The sequence below is a fragment of the Oryzias latipes genome, chromosome 10 (assembly GCF_053564925.1).
Source record: "Oryzias latipes strain Hd-rR chromosome 10, Olatipes_Hd-rR_3.1".
Lineage (NCBI taxonomy): Eukaryota > Metazoa > Chordata > Actinopteri > Beloniformes > Adrianichthyidae > Oryzias > Oryzias latipes.
Window position 1 is genome coordinate 13910344 of NC_136246.1, and position 19318 is coordinate 13929661.

The 19318-nt window shown below is 37.9% G+C and overlaps 1 protein-coding gene across 6 annotated transcripts in view; it reads left to right on the forward strand.

Annotated features, from left to right (window-relative positions):
- fgf13a (fibroblast growth factor 13a) overlaps nucleotides 1–19318 on the forward strand; it is a 101094-nt gene that overhangs the window by 50391 nt on the left and 31385 nt on the right. Inside the window, exon 1 of one of the 6 annotated variants that reach the window (XM_078953990.1) lies at nucleotides 16793–16960. The exons of 4 other annotated variants lie outside the window; for them this stretch is intronic. In XM_078953990.1, coding sequence (XP_078810116.1) covers nucleotides 16930–16960 — 31 coding nt within the window. In that variant the 5' untranslated portion in view covers nucleotides 16793–16929. Of the gene's footprint in view, nucleotides 1–16792; nucleotides 16961–18141; nucleotides 19019–19318 lie in introns of those variants that run through there. One more of the 6 variants, XM_011479951.4, reaches the window with a different exon arrangement.

The following is a 19318-nucleotide window of genomic DNA, read 5'->3' on the forward strand; positions in this document are numbered from 1 at the left end:
TCAACCAGTGTGACTCAGAGATAAATACCTGGTAATGAACAGTGCAGGTGAAGTTTTTCAGCTTACATGTGTTTCTTGCAAGATAATCAAGTGTAATTTTCTTTTTTTTACTCTTTAAAATAAAAATCAAGTGTAAATAAAATAAGTGTACAAACAAGTAAACAAGAATGAATGTCAAATCCATTCACATTTTAGTTTTCTAAAGTTCAGCCCACTGTTCTTGTTCCACATCAAAATGATATAAAGAGAACATTTTTCGAACAATCTTTCCACACGGTACGGTCACATGCCTTTGCTAAATTCAAAGTGTTTCCACACATTGGGCTGGAATGATGGACCGATCTTCATGTGTGTTATCCGCTGTGATGCACTTGGTCATTTTTCTGTTATAGTGAGATAGACCTACGCAGCCTTAAACCAGATGATGTTTTCCAATATCAATATTATTTATTTATTTCATTTTGAAATAATCTTTTAATGATTTAGGTCGATTATATTTGATTCGGTTTGATAAAATGATTTATCGATCAATCATTACACCCCTACTCGCTTTACAATAGTGTTGGACTTTCTTCTTTCTCTTTCGGCTTTTCCCATCAGGGGTCGCCACAGCGAATCATCCTTTTCCACCTCACAATGTAAAGTAATGTAAAGTCCAACACAATAGTGTTGGACTTTACATTATGATTTAACTATATCTTCATTTAAAAATCTATTTTTAAATCTGCTATTGCCTTGCTCTTTGGATCTGCCTGTTTATTTTCAAGAGAAACATTAGATTGTGCCTGAGAGTTTCAGCATCATCATCATCATCAACCATTTTTCAGTTGGTTTTTAGACTTTATATTTCCTTTCCAGGCAATGTATTTCATTAGTACTTCATTATTTTACAAATTGCTTATTGTTTTACTCCATTCTACATTTTTTCACAGATTAGTTTTAGTTTTTTAGGTTAACAAGATCTAAATCATAAGAGCAGATATTTTAAAATGCTAAGCATGCATGTTTTTTAAGGATTTATCATGTTACATTACATCTGTCAAATCCCAATTTAAAGCTAAGATGGTCAGGAAAGCAGCCTTTGTTTCTGAGGAGGACTCAAAAAAGTGAAAGAGTTTAGTCCCTCCCTAATTTTTTTCACAACCAAAAAGTGAAGCTTTTCTCTTTTGTCCAAATTCTTACCGAATAAACCTTTAAGGTTTCATAGTTTGATTATCTGAAATCATTTAAAGTGACAAACATGGAGATACAATACAACACTGAAATTTGCACAGGAATATCTTGTTAATAAAATAAAATAAAATAAAATAAAATAAAATAAAATAAAATAAAATAAAATAAAATAAAATAAAATAAAATAAAGGTTTATCTTTTACTAACAAATCCGTGAGTTTCAGGAAAAGTGTCTCTTAGTTTGTATTAAAGTTATTTAATGTGGGACTTTAAATTTTAATAATTTTTAGCATGCCAAAAAATTTTGATTATTTGTGTCAATGAACTTAACAGAAATTCCATTGCTTCAACAGAGAAAAATGCATCTCAGGCAGACGAGATAAACAAAATATCATACATTGTGTTTTACATAAACATATGTTGTAGAAAACTTCTCTATTCCATATGATCAGATGCAGAAAAATCTTCAGATTTTAAATTCAACCCCCCCATCCCCCTTTCACTGAACACAGTTAGTTTGAGCTGAGTTGAGTGGTCAGGTTAAAGCAACTGTGACATGAGCTAAGTGAAAGTTCCCCAGAGTAAACAAGCATTTAGCCACTTAATTGGTGCAATGAGCCACACTGCTGAGTCAGCACTTTCTAAATGGGAGGCCAGCTAAACAGCTCCTGGCAGCTGTCAAGGTGAAGATTGCAAACAAATGCAAACTGTCAGCTAATGAATAATATTAATCCAATTTCAAATATAAATTTTAGTAGGTCAGGACATATAAAAGTGATCAACAGCACACACATAGGATTTTAAGGGATCTAAAATAGGGTAATAGTTTTCACATTCAGAAGTACTTATTTTACCTCTGGGAACTTTAAGTTTTGACTTTTCTTTGGACTTTAAATTAAGACTAAGTTGGAACTTCATGGCCAAAACTTGTTTTGTTCCTATTACACTTATACAATAAATGTACATTGTCATGAATCTTTGTGTGTCTTACTTGGTATTTATCAAGGTTAAAATAAGACTCTTCCGCTCAGCTCTCTCTGCATGCCTCTCTGGTTGAGGCTTCCTCTGACTTAAATACCTGGCAGGTGCTGATCAAGATCATTGGGCACACATGCCAGGTGGGCAGAATGACAGGATGCAGCAAAGCAGCAGCAGCAGCAAGACATAACAACGAGACAGACCACAAGAAAATCACTAAAAGGAATAGTCTGAAAAATCTCAAAATATGAGCTCATTAAACCCTTGTGCTATCCTATGGGGTCAAGACGACCATTGATGTGTTCTCCCTACCATGACGAAGGTGGATAAAGGTGGAGAGGATTTCATGTAATCCATGGACACCAGTGAAGATCACAAATCATTGAAGAAAAAGATTCAGCGCCCTGTCTTGTGGGGTCTAGATGACCCCATTCCCAATGATAAAGTGCCTAGGATAGCACAAGGGTTAAGTTGGTACTAATCCTTTGATTTGCAGCAGACTGACAGTTGTCTCATTTATGCCTTGGTCACATGCACCCGTGTAAGGGGTGGATGGGCACTGCAGGTTTTGGGTTATACTGGCACGTGGAGGGTCATGGAGAGTAGTGGCCACATCTTTAACCCTTGTGCTATCCTAGACACTTTAACATTGGGAGTAGGGTCATCTAGACCCACTAGTCAGTGCTCTGAACCTTTTTTCTTCAATGATTTGGGATCTTCACTGTTTAGTCCATTGATTAAATAAAATCTTTCCACCTTTATCCACCTTTGTCATGGTAGGGAGAACACGTCAAAGTAAGGGTGGGGTCATCTAAGAAACACAAGGGTTATGGGAGCTCAAGTGTGTCTTGCAGTTCTCTTGAGGCTCATGGACACCTTAGGGAACATCATAAAAATGGGACGTCCTATTGTTGTGCGTGTGGTAAGTGTATGAAGTATTTGTAAGGAAAATGTAAGTTACACACACTTATGACGTAGGGTGAGGCACCCTAAAACCTCACTAGTCATTTGTGAGGTACATGCTCTGGCTCCTTACTTACCGTGTGCAAATGCTGCACGCACAGGACGTGCAGGTAATATGCAAGTGCCCGTAAGATGCCGACACAAACTACCCTCTGACTGTCTAATTTCCTAATTACTAACAGTCAGGCTGCAAGCAGAAAGTGTGCAATGTGTGTCTGTAAGGGTGCACACTTATCCCTTAAACTAAATGGCGTCTTGTGCACTCCACATGTTTCTGGAGAAAAAAAATCCTTATATTTGCCTGCATCTCGCCTACTTCCCCCCTTACTTGTCCTTACATGTTATATTAAGTATACGCTATGACCTGTCACCCACAGCATGCCCACAGAAAACATGTATGTGAAAATTTTTGAGCTACGGGCTCACTGAGTGGTCAATGGCCTTAAAATCTTAGCAAACAATCAAATGAAAAAATTCCCCTCAGACAGCTAGTATCCACGTGTGTAGACAGTTGTGGCAAAGGCACAAGGACAATTCTTGTGGAAATCAGAAGCTGCAGTGAATTTACAAGCAAAATCTATAATTTTGCTTTACAACAGTCTGGACCCCTGTTTTCCTTTTTCTGACCTGAGTAATTATCATGTGATTGAATATTACCAATGGTTAATATATTTGTTATTTATTCAGATGTCCCAATTTCTATTGTTTTCTCGTTATAAAAAAAAAGTTTCCAGTCTTCAAAAGATATGACAGTAAATGTAAAAAAAGAAAGATGAAAAATCAAAAATTGCTGTAATCAGTTTTTGAAAGTATAGAATTTATAGTGTGACCTATCCTAGTTTCCACTTGATCTGGAACAAACATAAAAATGTTTGGCTATTAGAAATCCATTGAGCAAAAGTGTATTCACAGAATAGGTAATTTAAATCAGAGATAGTTATAGCCATAGTCTATTGACTTCTGACTATTTCAAACTTAAAACTTGCTGTGGACTTCCTGATATCTGTACAGAAACGAACCCAAAAGCTGGTCATGGAGACAAGCCACTTTGGCTCTTGCAATTAGTGCCAAGGTCAACTTTGGAGTTGGCAGAGTTTTCAAAAATCCTTGCATATTTTATATTAGAATGGTTGGAAGTTCCAAACCAGCCTGCCAGGAAACCTGTCCCCTAAAATTCATACAGAGGCCCAACTTTTTTCTTCATGTTGTCTGCCAGTCCCTGAAAAAGCTTCATTTTGCCAAAGAGTCGAGGGAGAACCAGACGAAGGACCGGGAACGTTGTGCCATCCTCCCAATACACAGCACGTGCTATAAAAGGATTTGACGAGCTGCAGTAGTTTCTGAGTTTCTGAGCCCACATTCAAGAACATTTAGTTAAATATAATTTGGAAATGGGTCAAATTTAATGATTGCTGTTACTTTGATTTATTTATATGTTATGTTTAAACTACAAAATTAGAAACAAATTCGTTGTAATTTCTTTGACGGTACTTTAATATTTGGATAGTTTTGCAGTACTCACATTTAAGACAGACTCAGAGCTACTCTGGGAGGTACAACTAATGTGCCAATAGTGCTAATGCTGGTGGCCTATCTTTGGATTGTTTACATCATTAGATTAATTCAAGTTACTTTGAAAAAAGTCATTTATATTTATATATATATATATATATATATATATATATATATATATATATATATATATATATATTTTATGGCTAAAAGATACACTACTCATGCTGAAACCTCACTTGCCCTTTATGCTACACTTTCTTCCTTTAATAAGCTCCTGTGTAGTGTTTCCTTCTCACTTTTTACTCTGGCACACATCTTGAGCCAGGTGTAAGAAAGGTGACCTGCAACTCATTATCCCAAACAGAAATCTAACTTTCCAGTACACGTGTGAGCATCCGACTGGGACCCACAGGTGCACTGAACTGATCAAATGATGACATGAAGGTGTTGTATCTGTGCCTCTGCTTAATTCTGAAAGACTGGTCAAGCACCACAGAATGCTTTCATGCAAACCACTGCACCTGTGATGGCAAAGCATAGCATCCATGTTGCAGTCGGTCGTTTATTATCCCCTAGACGATGGGTCAAATCCGGGGACAAATTTCCCTTCGTGGGATAAATACAGTATAATAAAAATTCCATTAAAAATTGTTTTAGTCTGCTTTAATGTATACTTAGATGATAGTCTAACAAATGTGTAATGTTCTCCAAAGGAAATTTCAAGGATGTTACATAACATGTCCATGTCGTGTTCATAAATCATATTCATGAAAAATACATAATTCCCTAAAAGCCTCACAAGAGCAAAAGTAACAGTTCTTCTCTTTCAATAAATGTGGGGAAAAATAGCTGAAATGGGTAAAAGAAATAGAAAATGATTAATAGAAACAGAATAATAATGTATTTTTTTTTTCAAATAACAGTGTCGATAATTGTGTTGATACGGCTATAAAAATAAAAGCCTTTGCAAATATTGTTTTTGTTTAAACATTTTCTTAAAATGGAGTCTTTCCTGTGATTATTATTGTTTTGTCACTAATATTTAATATGCCTAGTCTGCTTTAGAATGACACTTTATGGGGCGTTCATTATTTGAATTCTCACAAGAAAGTGACAGTGTTTTTTTGGGTTCAAAACCTAGACAAATTACAAATAAAACATTTTCTTTTTTGTTTTTTAATAACATTGTTCTTACTTGTAATTAAACCAGCTTGCCCTACTTTTATCTTAAATGTTTTTTTGATCTTGATAGATTTTAGCTATTTTTTAATATATAAATTATATAAATTTGTATGTGAAGCATTGTTTGCATGTACTAACTAACTGATAAGTATCCCTCTCTTCCTGCATGCATTGCCATTTGTGAGTCCTACTGTCTTCCTCATTTCTTTAACTCATAGTTAACATGAGTATAAGAGGTCATATCAGACAATGACAGTGGCTGCGTGTCTCATGTTTGCTGTTTTAACATACAAATAAATGCTCAGTAGGATGATAAATACTAGACAATTGCTCTTGACTCAGCTCTCTTTGTGTTGAGCAGAACGTCAGAGATGCATTTTCAGAATGATGTAATGGAGAGAAATCAGGCTAACAGCAGGCCATTATTTTTAGCGGCCATTTGGCTTGTGGGCAGTAACACAAAACTGAGACTGAACACAGAAATTAAGAAAAGTAACATTCTATTGAGCCCCCAAACCAAACCAAAAGAAAAATGGTGACCTCCCATGGAGACCACACCAAGCAGGAAACCAAGCTCATGCTCTTTGTGGACTTCCGCCAGCAGAAGGAATAGCACCTCACTGTTTCAAAGAACGTCCTCCAGGAGTCAACTTAAATTAAATTAAACAACAGTGTGCCTTATAATCTGGAGTCAAAATGTTAGTAGGTTTTTTACGAGCTGCAAACAAGTCTGAGTGCTATTGTGAATATGCTAACACAGGTAATGTGTAGCGGTGTCTGACTGTGTTTATTTTGTTTATGTTGGGAGTTACAGGTACTGTGAACACACTAACGGGGATAACGCTTCAAATATGACTAACATGTAGAGTGCTACAAACACGTTTCTGTGAATCCAGTCAATAAAGTCTGACTGGATGACAGACTCACCTCTGACTATTTTCTCGCTCCTTAGTTTGGTGTGCCTTATATATGACGTAAGTTAGGAAATGGGCCATTCATTGATGTTGTGACTTGTTATCCAGTGCACCCTATAGTGCAGAAATTACAGCATAATATGCAAGGCAGAGAAAATATACATTTGATTGAATAGCAATATTAATCATATGGATATAATTTAATTTTGTTCTCTAAATTAAAAACAATATGACAGATTGTCACTTTTTCTGTAATCTTGTGCTCTGTTCCACTCTATTGTGGTTCTATGTCAACTCAGCAGAACTCTTTTTACCCGTGATCGTTTGTACCCTGTTAGGATAACTGTTGTGAATTCTGTTGTCCATAAAAGTAGAAACGGGGGTTTTCAGTGTTTGCTGGGGAGTGTGACCTATTTACACACCCTCTCTCTTCAGTTGACTCATATCTCCTGTGTTGTCATTTCAGCTTAGTTGATTTGTTCCACACAATGCTTTTACAGCATAATCTAAAATCATACTGTCTCAGTGGCACTTTCATATTCAAAGATTGTAATGGTGGGTTTGATGCTGTAGAAAAAATCCATTACTAATCAGAACACAGCAGCTGAAAGATCTTTTTGACAGCTTCTTGGCTTGATCTAAAATCTCAGCAAACATTGTCATTTAGTAGACAGACATGTTTGAGTGAGAAACCAAAGTAAAATAAGTTTTTCTAACATTTGCATTCAGTTCATTGTGCTGCATGTTTAGATTTCGGTGTATATTATTCACAATTCCAGCTGAGGTTCAGAATGGGGTTATTTTGAGGACAACTACTGATTTTATTCCCAGGTTTTTAAATTCTACTATTTGAAATCAACTGATGTAAAATTTATTTTTATCGTCTTACATTTAAAGGAAATCATTGCAGAAATAAGATTGCTGAAGGGGTAGAAACACAACCCAAGTTTAGCTCACATAGGAGCTTAATTTGGTTTTTCCTCTTGGGATTGATTTTATTTGGTCCCAAGTGAAACTTTGGTGTCTACTCTCAGTAATACAAAAAATGTTGGAGCTTTCTATAGAATTTTTCGTTTTTGCAACATTTCTCCTTCAATCAGACTTTTCTTTATCTGTCATAACAGAGGCAGTAAGTACACGTGTTTCCAGTGTAGTTTGGCACATATAGGGATCTTTTCCTAACGTGTGTATTTAGGACAATTTCAATAATCAGAAAGTCTGAAATACATTTCCTTAATTCTGTTTAGAAACCAGTTGCCCCAAATTCCCTGAGAGTCAGGGTTATGAAACATGGATCGGATGAAGCAACATTAAACCATCTCTCTGTGGTTTTCAAAGTGATGATGCCGAAGGACCTGGACTCTACTGACTCACCATCTATGATTCACACATAATAGTTTAGTCGTCTACTTCTCCTGTGTGCCCCTGGCTAACCCTGGTGTTGATACTGGCACGGGCAGACAAGAATGTTGTTCAGATAGCAAGCATTTCAGGACACGTGTTGGCTTTAGCCAAAACACCATGACCTTCAATCAGTCTGTATATATATATATATATATATATATATATATATATATATATATATATTCTCTTTTATCCATGAATTTTGACATCATGATTTGTTTTGCCAAATTACTGAAATTTACCTTCACTATCCTTTTAAGGCCGCAGCTGGGGGCAGCCATGTGCATTTGTATCACTGATATTACTCTCTTTGAGATGAAAATATGGTTGTGAAGCATGAAGAACAGGAAGCACACACTTTTTGAACAGACTGTTCTGTGGAAATGACAGCACATTTGACTTCAGTGTAATTCATTGCAGAAAGGTAATTGCATGGGCTCTGTCGACGTATTAACTCTGATTGGTTATTTATTCTTATACCATGGTCCGGGTGAGTACTCGATTCTGATTGGCTACTGGGTGTGCGTTAAAAAGTGACAGACAACAGGATAACCACAAGGTTAGTTCCGGTCACCTAGCTTAAATGTTTTGTATCACTGCGCCGGCTTCTTTAAAACAACCTTTTGCTTCATCATTTGGACAAAAACAAGCGGTGAGAGGTGAACTTTCTCTCTGAACTGATGCTTTATTCAACCCATCGGAAAGATCAGCATATTTATATCGCCGAATCTTGACTGCAGCGGTGGTGCAAGCTAACTATTTGTGCGACGCCGCACCTCGTAACAAATAGTCTGCGTCGCGCCGCTGCACAAATAGTTAGTTTTTTGTGAGAAAACCGATCCAAATTAGAAAAAAAACAAGAAATAAGGACTAAAATCGAAGTGTGCATTATCACTTTTTAACGTACTTGTCATGGTGCCTCTGTCAGCCCCACCCCTCTCTGCTCTGCTCTGGAGGATTCCCAGCTGTTGCCACTCACCTCGTCAGCCACTCTGCTCTGGAGGATTCCCACCTGTTGCCACTCACCTCATTAGCCCTGCTGCCTTCTTAAGGAGATCCACAGCCAGTATTCGTCGCCAGTTCGTTGTTCCTCCATGGACGTTTTCACCACGAGAGCTACCTGGAATTCCCTCCGGGACGGTCCGATCATTCCACACTTGCCTCGTCAGCTGTTCATGCCCTCACAGCCTTCACAGAAGTCCTCCAGCAACCCCATATCTTCTTGCTTCTCACCTGCAATCTGAAACCAAGGTTCCCGTTTTTGGAAAACCACCTGCAAGATAAATATATCTAAAATACTAACCATAAATCTCTCCTGTTATCCTTACGGGTTCCAGCATCTGGGTCTGCTTCAAAGTCTCAAACCATGACAGTACTTTGCTTCGCGTTGGACGGTTCAGGCTTCCACGGCGTGTGTTAAAAGGTGATAATGCATACTTCGTCGGCCATTAACCCTTCCTTGTGGTTACAAGCTCAGGACTTAATAACTCAGAGCAGGTTCAGATATAGTAACAGTTTAATGAGTGAAAGTCTGGTGTGGACTAAAGTCTCAGCTTTCATTTGACTTAAAGTTTCAAAGATGTCTATCAAGTTCAGTGTGGATACAAAACAAGCCCAAACCATTATTCTTCCTCCACTGTGTTTGGCATTTGTTTCCGCAAAAAGGGCTAGTGTAGATTTGCTTCACTGGAAACTGTTTACAATGCTTTTACAAACATATACCCCTCTTACTTAACATAATTGAATCCACTTTTCTTATTCTGATCTTTATTTTGTCTCCTTGGATTACTGTATTACACAGGCTAAAAAGAATGGATATTTTATATTAACAAATATTTACATTCATTTTATCACCTAATCTCAAGATCGATGTTTGTTTATCTTTATCTTGGCCTGATTATGTTTCTTTTACAAAATATGCATTCTCATAATAAAAAGAGCATTCCGTTTTTCAGTGAAAAAAGAAAAATCGCATTTAGTTTTTTTTCTTTTCGGTACACCGACACATAGATTTTATTAATTGTTTGATTTGATTGATTGATACAGAAATCAGTTAAAAACATGTTTAACATTGAATGCTTTCAGTTGGAGTTACATAATTTATTTCTACTCTGTTAAAAAAAAAAAACCAAACATCTAACATTTATTTTATAGAAAAAATCATTATGTAAGTCACTTAGAATGAACCAATGGTGTGCTTTGTAGATGCTCAGGTTTACAGCTGTTTGAGGTTTTTTTTTTTTTGTTTTTTTGAAACGCAATGACACTTTAAGAAATAAAATAAATGTGCTAATCTGCAGATAAAACAATTTGAAAACAGTTGCTGCACAAAAGGTGAGAGGTCAAATAGAGACTGTTCATGTTTATTTCTGGTTCATCCTGATGTCAGGCAAAGATGAAATTAGACGGGTCAGAAATAATTTTATCATTATAGAATTAACAGGTTTTTTATCTCAAATAAACACAAAGTTTTAGTGAGCATGGATCATATCCACAGTGGAAAGACCTGTACACACAATGAATATGATAAAATTACCAAGAAATAATAATACAGATTGAAGCCTGCTGGATGCGTTTTTCCCTCTTAACCCTTGTGCTATCTTAGATGACCCCACCCTAACATTGACGTGTTCTCCCTACCATGACAAAGGTGGATAAAGGGGGAAAGATTTCATGTAATACATAGACACCAGTGAGGTTCAAAAATCATTGAAGAAAAAAGGTTCAGCGCACTGTCTAGTGGGTCTAGATGACCCAACTCCCAATGTTAAAGTGCCTAGGATAGCACAAGGGTTAAGTGTTACACCCCTAATTTTATACATCCACTGAAGCTCAAAATTGACATTTGACTCAAAAAGGTTTTCTGACACAGTTTCTATCTGTACACAATTTTCAGCTTATAGATTTGTGACACAAATCTACTGAGAAGGCTCACACGGTTAAGTTGTTTGTCCACCATGTTTTAGAATCATCCTAGAACTCACATTGCAGGAACTAATGTAGCTTATATCCATCTATTTTAATCTTCGCATCACTTCCTTTCCATAATTTAACACCATCTGCAGTCCAAACAGTGCCACTGATAACAGTCTTTTCTTTAGAGCTGCTGCTCATCCCTGAATGTACTAAAGTTTCATCCTCAGCCTGAACCTAGAGTAACTGATGATGTCCTGCTCTGTTAAACCCAACCCCCATTCTCAGTTTGCACATGCTCTCCCCACCTCTATCTTTCACACACACCCTCTTACGTACATACAGTATCCATGGCAACGCATGGTATCACCACAGCACTGTTGGCTAAGCATGCTGGATGCTGCTGCTGTGGTGGATTTACTGTACCCGTGCACACAAAGCACCAGCAGGATGCTGCCAAAAGGCTGAAAGCCGTTACCAGCAGCCTTGTGAGATTAGGAGAGATCACTCTCCTTTCCCAGGATCTTACTTTACGCTATCTCCACATTGTGTACAAAAAGAGTAAAAGAAAAAAATATTCAATTTGTGATGGAACAACAGTTTAAGGAGAAAATAAAAAAATACAGATACAGTATAATTGCTCGGTCTACATGTAGTCTTCACTTGATCAGGGGCCCATTCCTTAAATGTATATTACATTTATGGAAATGAAACCACAAATGAAACCATCAAAGAAGGTTAACCAAATACACATTTAGTCATCTTTGTGTTAAAAAATGAATTAAACCTGCTGTGTTGTCATGACACCCTTGAGTTATTAAGGAGATGAGATGGTTTTAATTGTGGTGTTATTGTTAATAATGCAAAAGTTAACTTGATGTTCAACCTTGGGGTGCTTATCTCTCCTCACTGAGGCTCTCTAGTGGATGGAGATGGAAATGTTGCTTTAATGTAAAATGGTCTTTTTCTATGTGGAGACCTAAGTTAAATTGAAGCTATGATTGAAATCAAATTGAAAAACTTTGGTTCTAATAATGTTTTTTATGTTATTTTTTTGCTGAAATTTCATTTTGTCCATCTCAAACTAGTTGCAGAGTTTATTGTGCACAGCTTTCATCTTGCAGCGGTGCTGTGTTACATGCTTTCAGATCTTTTACATATTCATTCTTTCACAGCGTGGATGGATGTGTGTGACTACAGTACAGTTAATTTGCCCAAGGGAGGCCAAGGTAGAACGGCCTTCCAGGGGGCTACATTAATTAAAATACGCATGACGCACTGAAGCAGCACACACACACGCAGCAGGTTCTTTTCTGTGCCTGTGTCCTCATTAATGCTGCGATCATGTAATGATTACAGAGGTCACTTGCTGTTTGGATTTATTGCTTATACAGAAAAATCCTTCCTTTTATGCCTCGTGATCGACTGTACATCCATGCCTTGGGCGGGATTGGTTTTCTTCCTTAATTTGCATAAATGTTGTAGAAGACAGGCTGATGCTCTTGATCTTACCACCCTTCTAACTGACCTCACTGTCCAATTGAGTCATGACCGAGTCAAACCTTAGTCACAACTGCCCTTACGGGTGGATACTGGCTGTCAGTGGGTGAAAAATGGGCAAATCTGCAGGTGAACTGCAGAAAATTAGAAGATCATAGACAACACGGTGAGCCTTTAAGGTGAAAATGTTCATGCACATTTTCTTCCATGGGCATGCTACGGGCAAAAGGTAGTTATCGGTGGAAAGCTCTGCCTCTCTCTTTTGCCGAGTGTCCAAGACACAAGGCCGAATGTTGCTTGAAACAATTATAAAGTTGATAATTGATCTCCTGCCTAGGGTGTCCTGATGCCATGTGTATTGATGGACACCCTTGTGCTTGAACATGGTGTTTGTTATGGACAAACAATGAGATGCACAGAAGTCCAACAACAAACCCTGCTAGGCTTCAGATCAGGGAGGCCATTCTTACCAATCAGGCCCCTCCAGGTGCCACTGTCATTGCCCACGTGAGCACTGAAGTCCCCCAGGAGGACAATGGATTCCCCCGTTGGGGCACTTACCAGGACCTCTTTGAGAGACACCAAGAAGGTCGAATAGTCCAAACTGCTGTTTGGCCCGTATGCTGAAACCACACTCAAAGACCTGCCCCCCATCCTAAGGCAGAGGATGTGGCAGTGGACCCTCTCGTCCACCGGGGGGAACTCCAAAACCTGACAGCTGAGGTGGGGGCTCACGAGTAAGCCCACACCAGCCCGCCGCTGTGTTTTACTATGAGCTACTCCAGAATGGTAGAGAGTCCAACCCCTCTCAAAGGACTGAGTTTCAGAGCCCAGGCTCTGTGTAGAGGTGAGCCCATATATCTAGTCGGTACCTCTCAACCTCTCGCACAAGCATGACTGGGGTACGCTGAGGCACCTGCCTTTGACTGCTACCCTTTTTAGGTCTCCTATAGGTGGTGGACCCATGGGAGAGTGGTCCCATGTCGTCCCTTTGGGCTGAGCTGAGGCTTTTGGACCTCTGCTGGATAAAGAACCAACATCCCATGTGGTGGCTTGATGGTGGTGGTAAAGGTTACAACTTGACTTTGCATCAATGTCTCATAGGATTAAAGAGGTTTGGATCTGGAGAGTGCGAAAGCTGTAAAGCAAAAAAAAAAAAAAAAGAAAAATCCCATAAATCAAGTTCTCATCTTACATTCAATGACCCCTTAAATCTTATAGATTTGTCATCCTGGAGGAGAATACTCCCATGGAGCAGCTCTAGAAATGTCTAATTACAGGGTGAGATTACTCTAAGCGACCTTCTATTGATTCACACTGAGCCTCTCTTCCAAGAGGACACGTGGGACAGGTGAGGAGCCGCTGAGTTCCATCACTGAAGGTGTCAAAGGTTCAGGTTGTCAAACTGTCATGTAACCTAATCTCTTTTATAGCGTCAAATTTTGGCCAAAAGTCGAGGTCAAATGGTAACATAAAGGGCCTGACTTTGATCTAGGATCACTGGGCAATACTGTTACTAGTTTTTAGTTCGACACATTAAACAAAAAACTTGGAGGTAAGAAATACAGTTTTTTGTGCTATTTAAAGACCAGAGTTGCTGCAAGTTTTTCATGAAAACACCAGTTTAAAAACCTAACAAAGTCCTTAAGTGATTCATGGTTTGTGAAATGTGATATTTGTTATATCGAATGAGTATAGGAAGTATAAGGAGTTCTTTATCAGTTCACTTTAAGAGTTTTCTCTTCTAAAAATTGAAAAATGCGTGACAAGTCAAAATTGGGAATATATAGATTTGATTTTCTTAGAAACCAAACAATGTCTTGTTTTTAAAGTTTGACCAAAAGATTAAATAAAGTTTTAGATCAAATAAGATATATCTTCAGTCATCCCTGCAATTGAGTTTCATCGTGGAACCTTTATTAGCTCAGAAATATTGTCCAATGACACAGTGAGATTGTGTTACATCAGTTTCAGCTGCAGATATGTTTTGTTTGAGCTGTAATTGCTCGTTTTTTTTTACCATTTTATTTCCTCCTCACTTCATAATTATGTGAGAACAAGTGTGATGCTTGAGTCGCTGGAGTCAAGAATTCCCAGGGGGTTAGCTGTTGCTGTTGTGCAAAAAATCTTTTGACACCAACCAAACATGTGAAATGTAAACAGGTGGATGGTATCTGCAAAATCTGACTGAACTAAAATGGCAAAGAAATATTCAATGTAAAAAAAGAGTAAGTGTAAATCACATAAATTAAAGTTCAGATTCATGAACCTACTAGTTATCATTATCTAATGCTTCTCATATTAAATATAAAATGAAGTTAACAGTAATGTGTTAATATAGTGATTATATTAAATTGTTATGACATAAAAAGTCTTCTCATAACTTTCTGTTGATTATTTCCAATCAAACAGGTGCAAAGTTATTCACATGCTTCTTAAAGAGAGAACACATCTTTGTGTTGAATCTTGCATTTATGAATTTTTTTTCTGTATATAAACACAAAACCCACTGACATTTCTGAAAAAATACAGAAATTTGCACACAGCAAGATTCATAAACTGATAGGTATCAGAAAAGGACCCCCAGCTGACCTGAACAGACACACTAAGGTCTCCTGTGCTAAATCAGCTGCTGTGCTATCAGCACTCCCTGACTTATCTATTGTGCTGTCTCTTACTGTCGTCTTTCTTTAGTGTTTCATCCCTGCCAGAGAAATCGTTTAATCTTAATCGTTCTCACTTGTCTGTTTGCACAAGACAGAACTCTGCACAGTGGCGTTCCAAAAGAATGCTGTATCAATTAACTGAAGTTATTGCTTTTGGGTCAAATTTGAAGAATTTATTAATATTTACGTTTCCTTTTTATGCCAGAATTTGATGTGATATTTTTTAATTTAGTGGTTTGGGAGAGTGAAACTATAATAGCCTAATAATAGCAGCCAACTTCAAAAGAAAATTTAAATTAGTTTGACGGGACATTGGATGAAGGTATTTTTGTGACAATCTGCATCATAGTCTGCCACATTGACTTGACGTGTCTCTTTGATGTGAACTATAAAGTACTTTTGCTGCATTACAAAGATGTGGAATGACTTAAAATTATATAAGAAAAACTGTTAAATACAAGCTTGAAAAAATGTATGACCAACAGAAAGTGGGGTGATAGAATTGTGAAAAGATGTCATTAAATATTAAAGCAGTTGATGGAGATCCAAAAAAGGTAAACTTTTATTTTTGTGTGTAATCGAATTATTACAACCTTGAGATAAGGATCTCAAAGGAACAAATAGGAGAAAAATCAATTAATTGTCAGAATAAAGTCTCATGCCATTTCAGCTTCATTTCTAATGGCAAACATTAGTTTAGAAATTTTAATCTCAAGAGATATCAGAAATTGAGATTACAGTACAAATTTAAATAAGATATTTTTTAGCCAATCTATAAAACCCAGCAACCGTAAAGTATCATTTTCTGGACACTATGAGATTTTCTTATGAAAGTACACGTAGTCTTTAGATCCAATAGCACCATCTAGTGTTTGATCTGAGTTTTTACATTCTCTCCTTTCACTAATACTTTCTCATTTAGGTTGTTAAGGCAAACCCAGGTGTTTTGTCACATTCAATTATTTTGTAAAACGAATAAATAAGCAAATTAATTGATTCATTAAATAATATTTTAAACTGCATGTTAACATTAGGACGATCCAAATAAAGCAGAGGGAAACCACTTTATGTGCTCTCAGATTATTATAGATGTTTTAATTATCTTTTTCTTTTCTTAAATAATACCTTAATTCTGTTGTTTTTGTTCAGCTTCAGGCCACAGAGGTGCAGATTACCAAAACCGCCTCTGCTATTTCAAAGAGCATAAAATTGTCCGTTTGTGAGGAAAAAACCACTTTGTCTAATGCAAAGCCCATTGTCTCGTCGATATTTCAGCCCAAAGTGGAAAGGCCTGTATAACCAGCTTAGACAACACATTATCGGATCATTTTACATCGTTTTTGAAACATGAGAGCAAATCTTCAAGGCGAGATGACGGAAGTAAAACTGCTGCTCTCCTTTTCTTTGACTTTTCTCAAATGTATCCAACATAAAAATCCTTTTATTTTTTACGGAAGAGTCCCTATGGCCTGTCTCTGACCAACAAAACCTCCAAATGAATGTTTAATGAGCTTTTTAGAAGTCACAATGGCATGTCGCTAATGTCCTGTAATGATCTTCCTGTTGATGGCCACGCCTCGACGCTTTCTCATCCACTACGCCTCGGAGAGTTGACTGACAATGGTTTGAACTTTGGTAAATCTAGTCCCTTCGCATTCACTTCAGTACTTAAGGACTAAGAATATCCAAGACGCTGCTTTTGGCTGCGCTGCAAAGACAACATGACATTTCCTTTGAGAAAATCTGCCTCAGGTAGGCTGTCAGATCTTGCTCTTTGACGCTGCGCACGTTTTTTTGTCTGCATCCGGAGCTTTATGACTGTTACAGTAACTAAACTCAATGTGATTCTGTTAAATTATGACTATTGTTTTTGTTTTGTATATTATAATAATTGTTGTTTCTGTGCTGTTTTAATAGCTTATAGCTGTCTCCGTTGACGCTGTCGCATTAAAAATAAATCTCGCTTGTCAGCTGTTGTGTTGCTGTCCATGGTCCTGAAGTTAAGATTGCTCTACTTTGAAACTTGATCTTCTGCTTTTTTATATTTTTGATTTGAACTTTTTTTCCTTTGGCATAGATTGATTGAAAAGCTCCAGAACATGTGTTTTCAAATTGGAAATTTTGTTTTAACATTTTATTATGTATGACACTGTTGCTATACACCAACTCCATGAGATTATTGACTTTGTGAAGCCTCGCGGTCTATTAAAGAGACTTTTGTCAGGCGCGCTGGTCAAAAGTGTGAGCGAAAGGAAAACAGTAGATCCATTTTAAAAATACTTGCAGTTTTTGGTTTGAAACTATAGAGGGCGCTGTCGGTTAGTCATTGAAATATGCTGAATGGAGAGCCGTTGTAAAGTAAGTGTTGCACCAAAGAGGACAGCTGTGCTGGGAAATGTTGGCCTCAGAGACAACAGTCTGTAGTTCACGAAGCACTTTTGACCCCAATATTCAACAAAATATCTTCCCACAAGATGCAACCCCATCAACACCAGAGATGTAGACGCTTATAAGTGACACATCTAGACGAAGAATGCTTTAATTATTGATTCAAATGCTTTTTGTTTATTGGTTTTCGTTGCATAACTGTTTAAATGCATGTGTGATATCTGAACACCCAGAAGTTGGAAAACAATAATCCTACTCAATCATATTTAATCATCGCACTCAATGTTTGAATGACTTATTGACTGATCCTTTACGCATGCTCCTTAACCCCCTCAGTCTGCACCGATGGAGTGGGTTTTGATGTGTGTTGAATAAAATGACCAATTCGTAAATAAAAAGGGGAAATAAAGCAAAAGCAGCGAACCCTTGCGCCTTACACCCATTTCTCCTGAGTGATCCCACCTGACAGTTAGTGTTGAGTAATTCATGTCCTGCGAGTGCGTGCGCGCGCTGCCACCCTGCACCCTCCCTGCTGCTCGCTCTCCAGGTTGTAGGTGGGATGCTCTAAGCAGCATGCCTGAGTTTTTCTTGCGCTGGGCTCGAACACTGATCCGCCATGAAGCGCTTCCTGCTCACTTCCGGCGCTTCTCCTCAGCCACTGACAGAAAACACGCTGGGACTTTGGTTCACCTTCTATGCGCTTCTTTTCCAAAGGACCGCTTAGAAGATTTTTCTCCCCGCAGCGACCACTTTCTCAAATGGATTAAGTCAAGCAGATGGAGAGCATCATAAACCCTCATCCGGCGTTTGCAAACAGGTGTTTCCAACCAGAGGCTTATGAGCTTCACTGCGCTCAACGTACCTAAGCGTAATGATGGCTAACTAACTACTTTTATTCTTTGTGACACCAAAAGAATGAGGCGATTGAAGGGGGAGGCTGAGTTTCTGTGACCGTTCTCATAGCTTTGGAGGAAATATCGTATTATTATTCATTTTTTTCAGGCACAGAGCTGTCAAAGTGATGCGATGATCGTGATCTGAGCTGTGTGGACCGAATTCACACAACTGTTCAGCGCACTTTGTTCCTTCTTTACTCCACTGGTGCGTCCTGCCGACTCTTTCTTGGACGGTCTCCTGCAGAACCCTGTTTTTGATCTGAGGGGGTTTGATTGCTTTTACGTTTCTTTGGAAGTTTTTCATCGTCTCTAACTTAGAGCGCTGCCAAACTGGCTATGGCGGCGGCTATTGCCAGCTCCCTCATAAGGCAAAAAAGGCAGGCGAGGGAGCGGGAGAAGTCTAATGCCTGCCGCTGCGTCAGCAGCCCCAGTAAGACCAAAGGGAACTGTGAAAAGCCCAGCCGACTGAACGTCTTTTCCCGAGTCAAACTCTTTGGCTCCAAGAAGAGGAGAAGAAGAAGACCAGGTCTGTTGTTTTTAGACCCAATTAACATTTACGGGATTTAATGAATTTATTAATCTTTTCGTGGATCAAGCAAAAGTTTTCAAAATTAGCTAAAAATGAATTAAAGTCATATTTGACATTTTTAGATAATAACTCAAATTACGTTTTTAAGCAGGTTAAACACTCAGGACTTTAACCCATGCCTTAGCATACTTTACAAATTAAAAATCCAAAAAGAAAGTGTTTCTAAAATGTGAAATTATTCTCCAAATGGAAAAGAAACACAACATATCAGTTAGTTCTTGGTTTTATAGTTAAGGT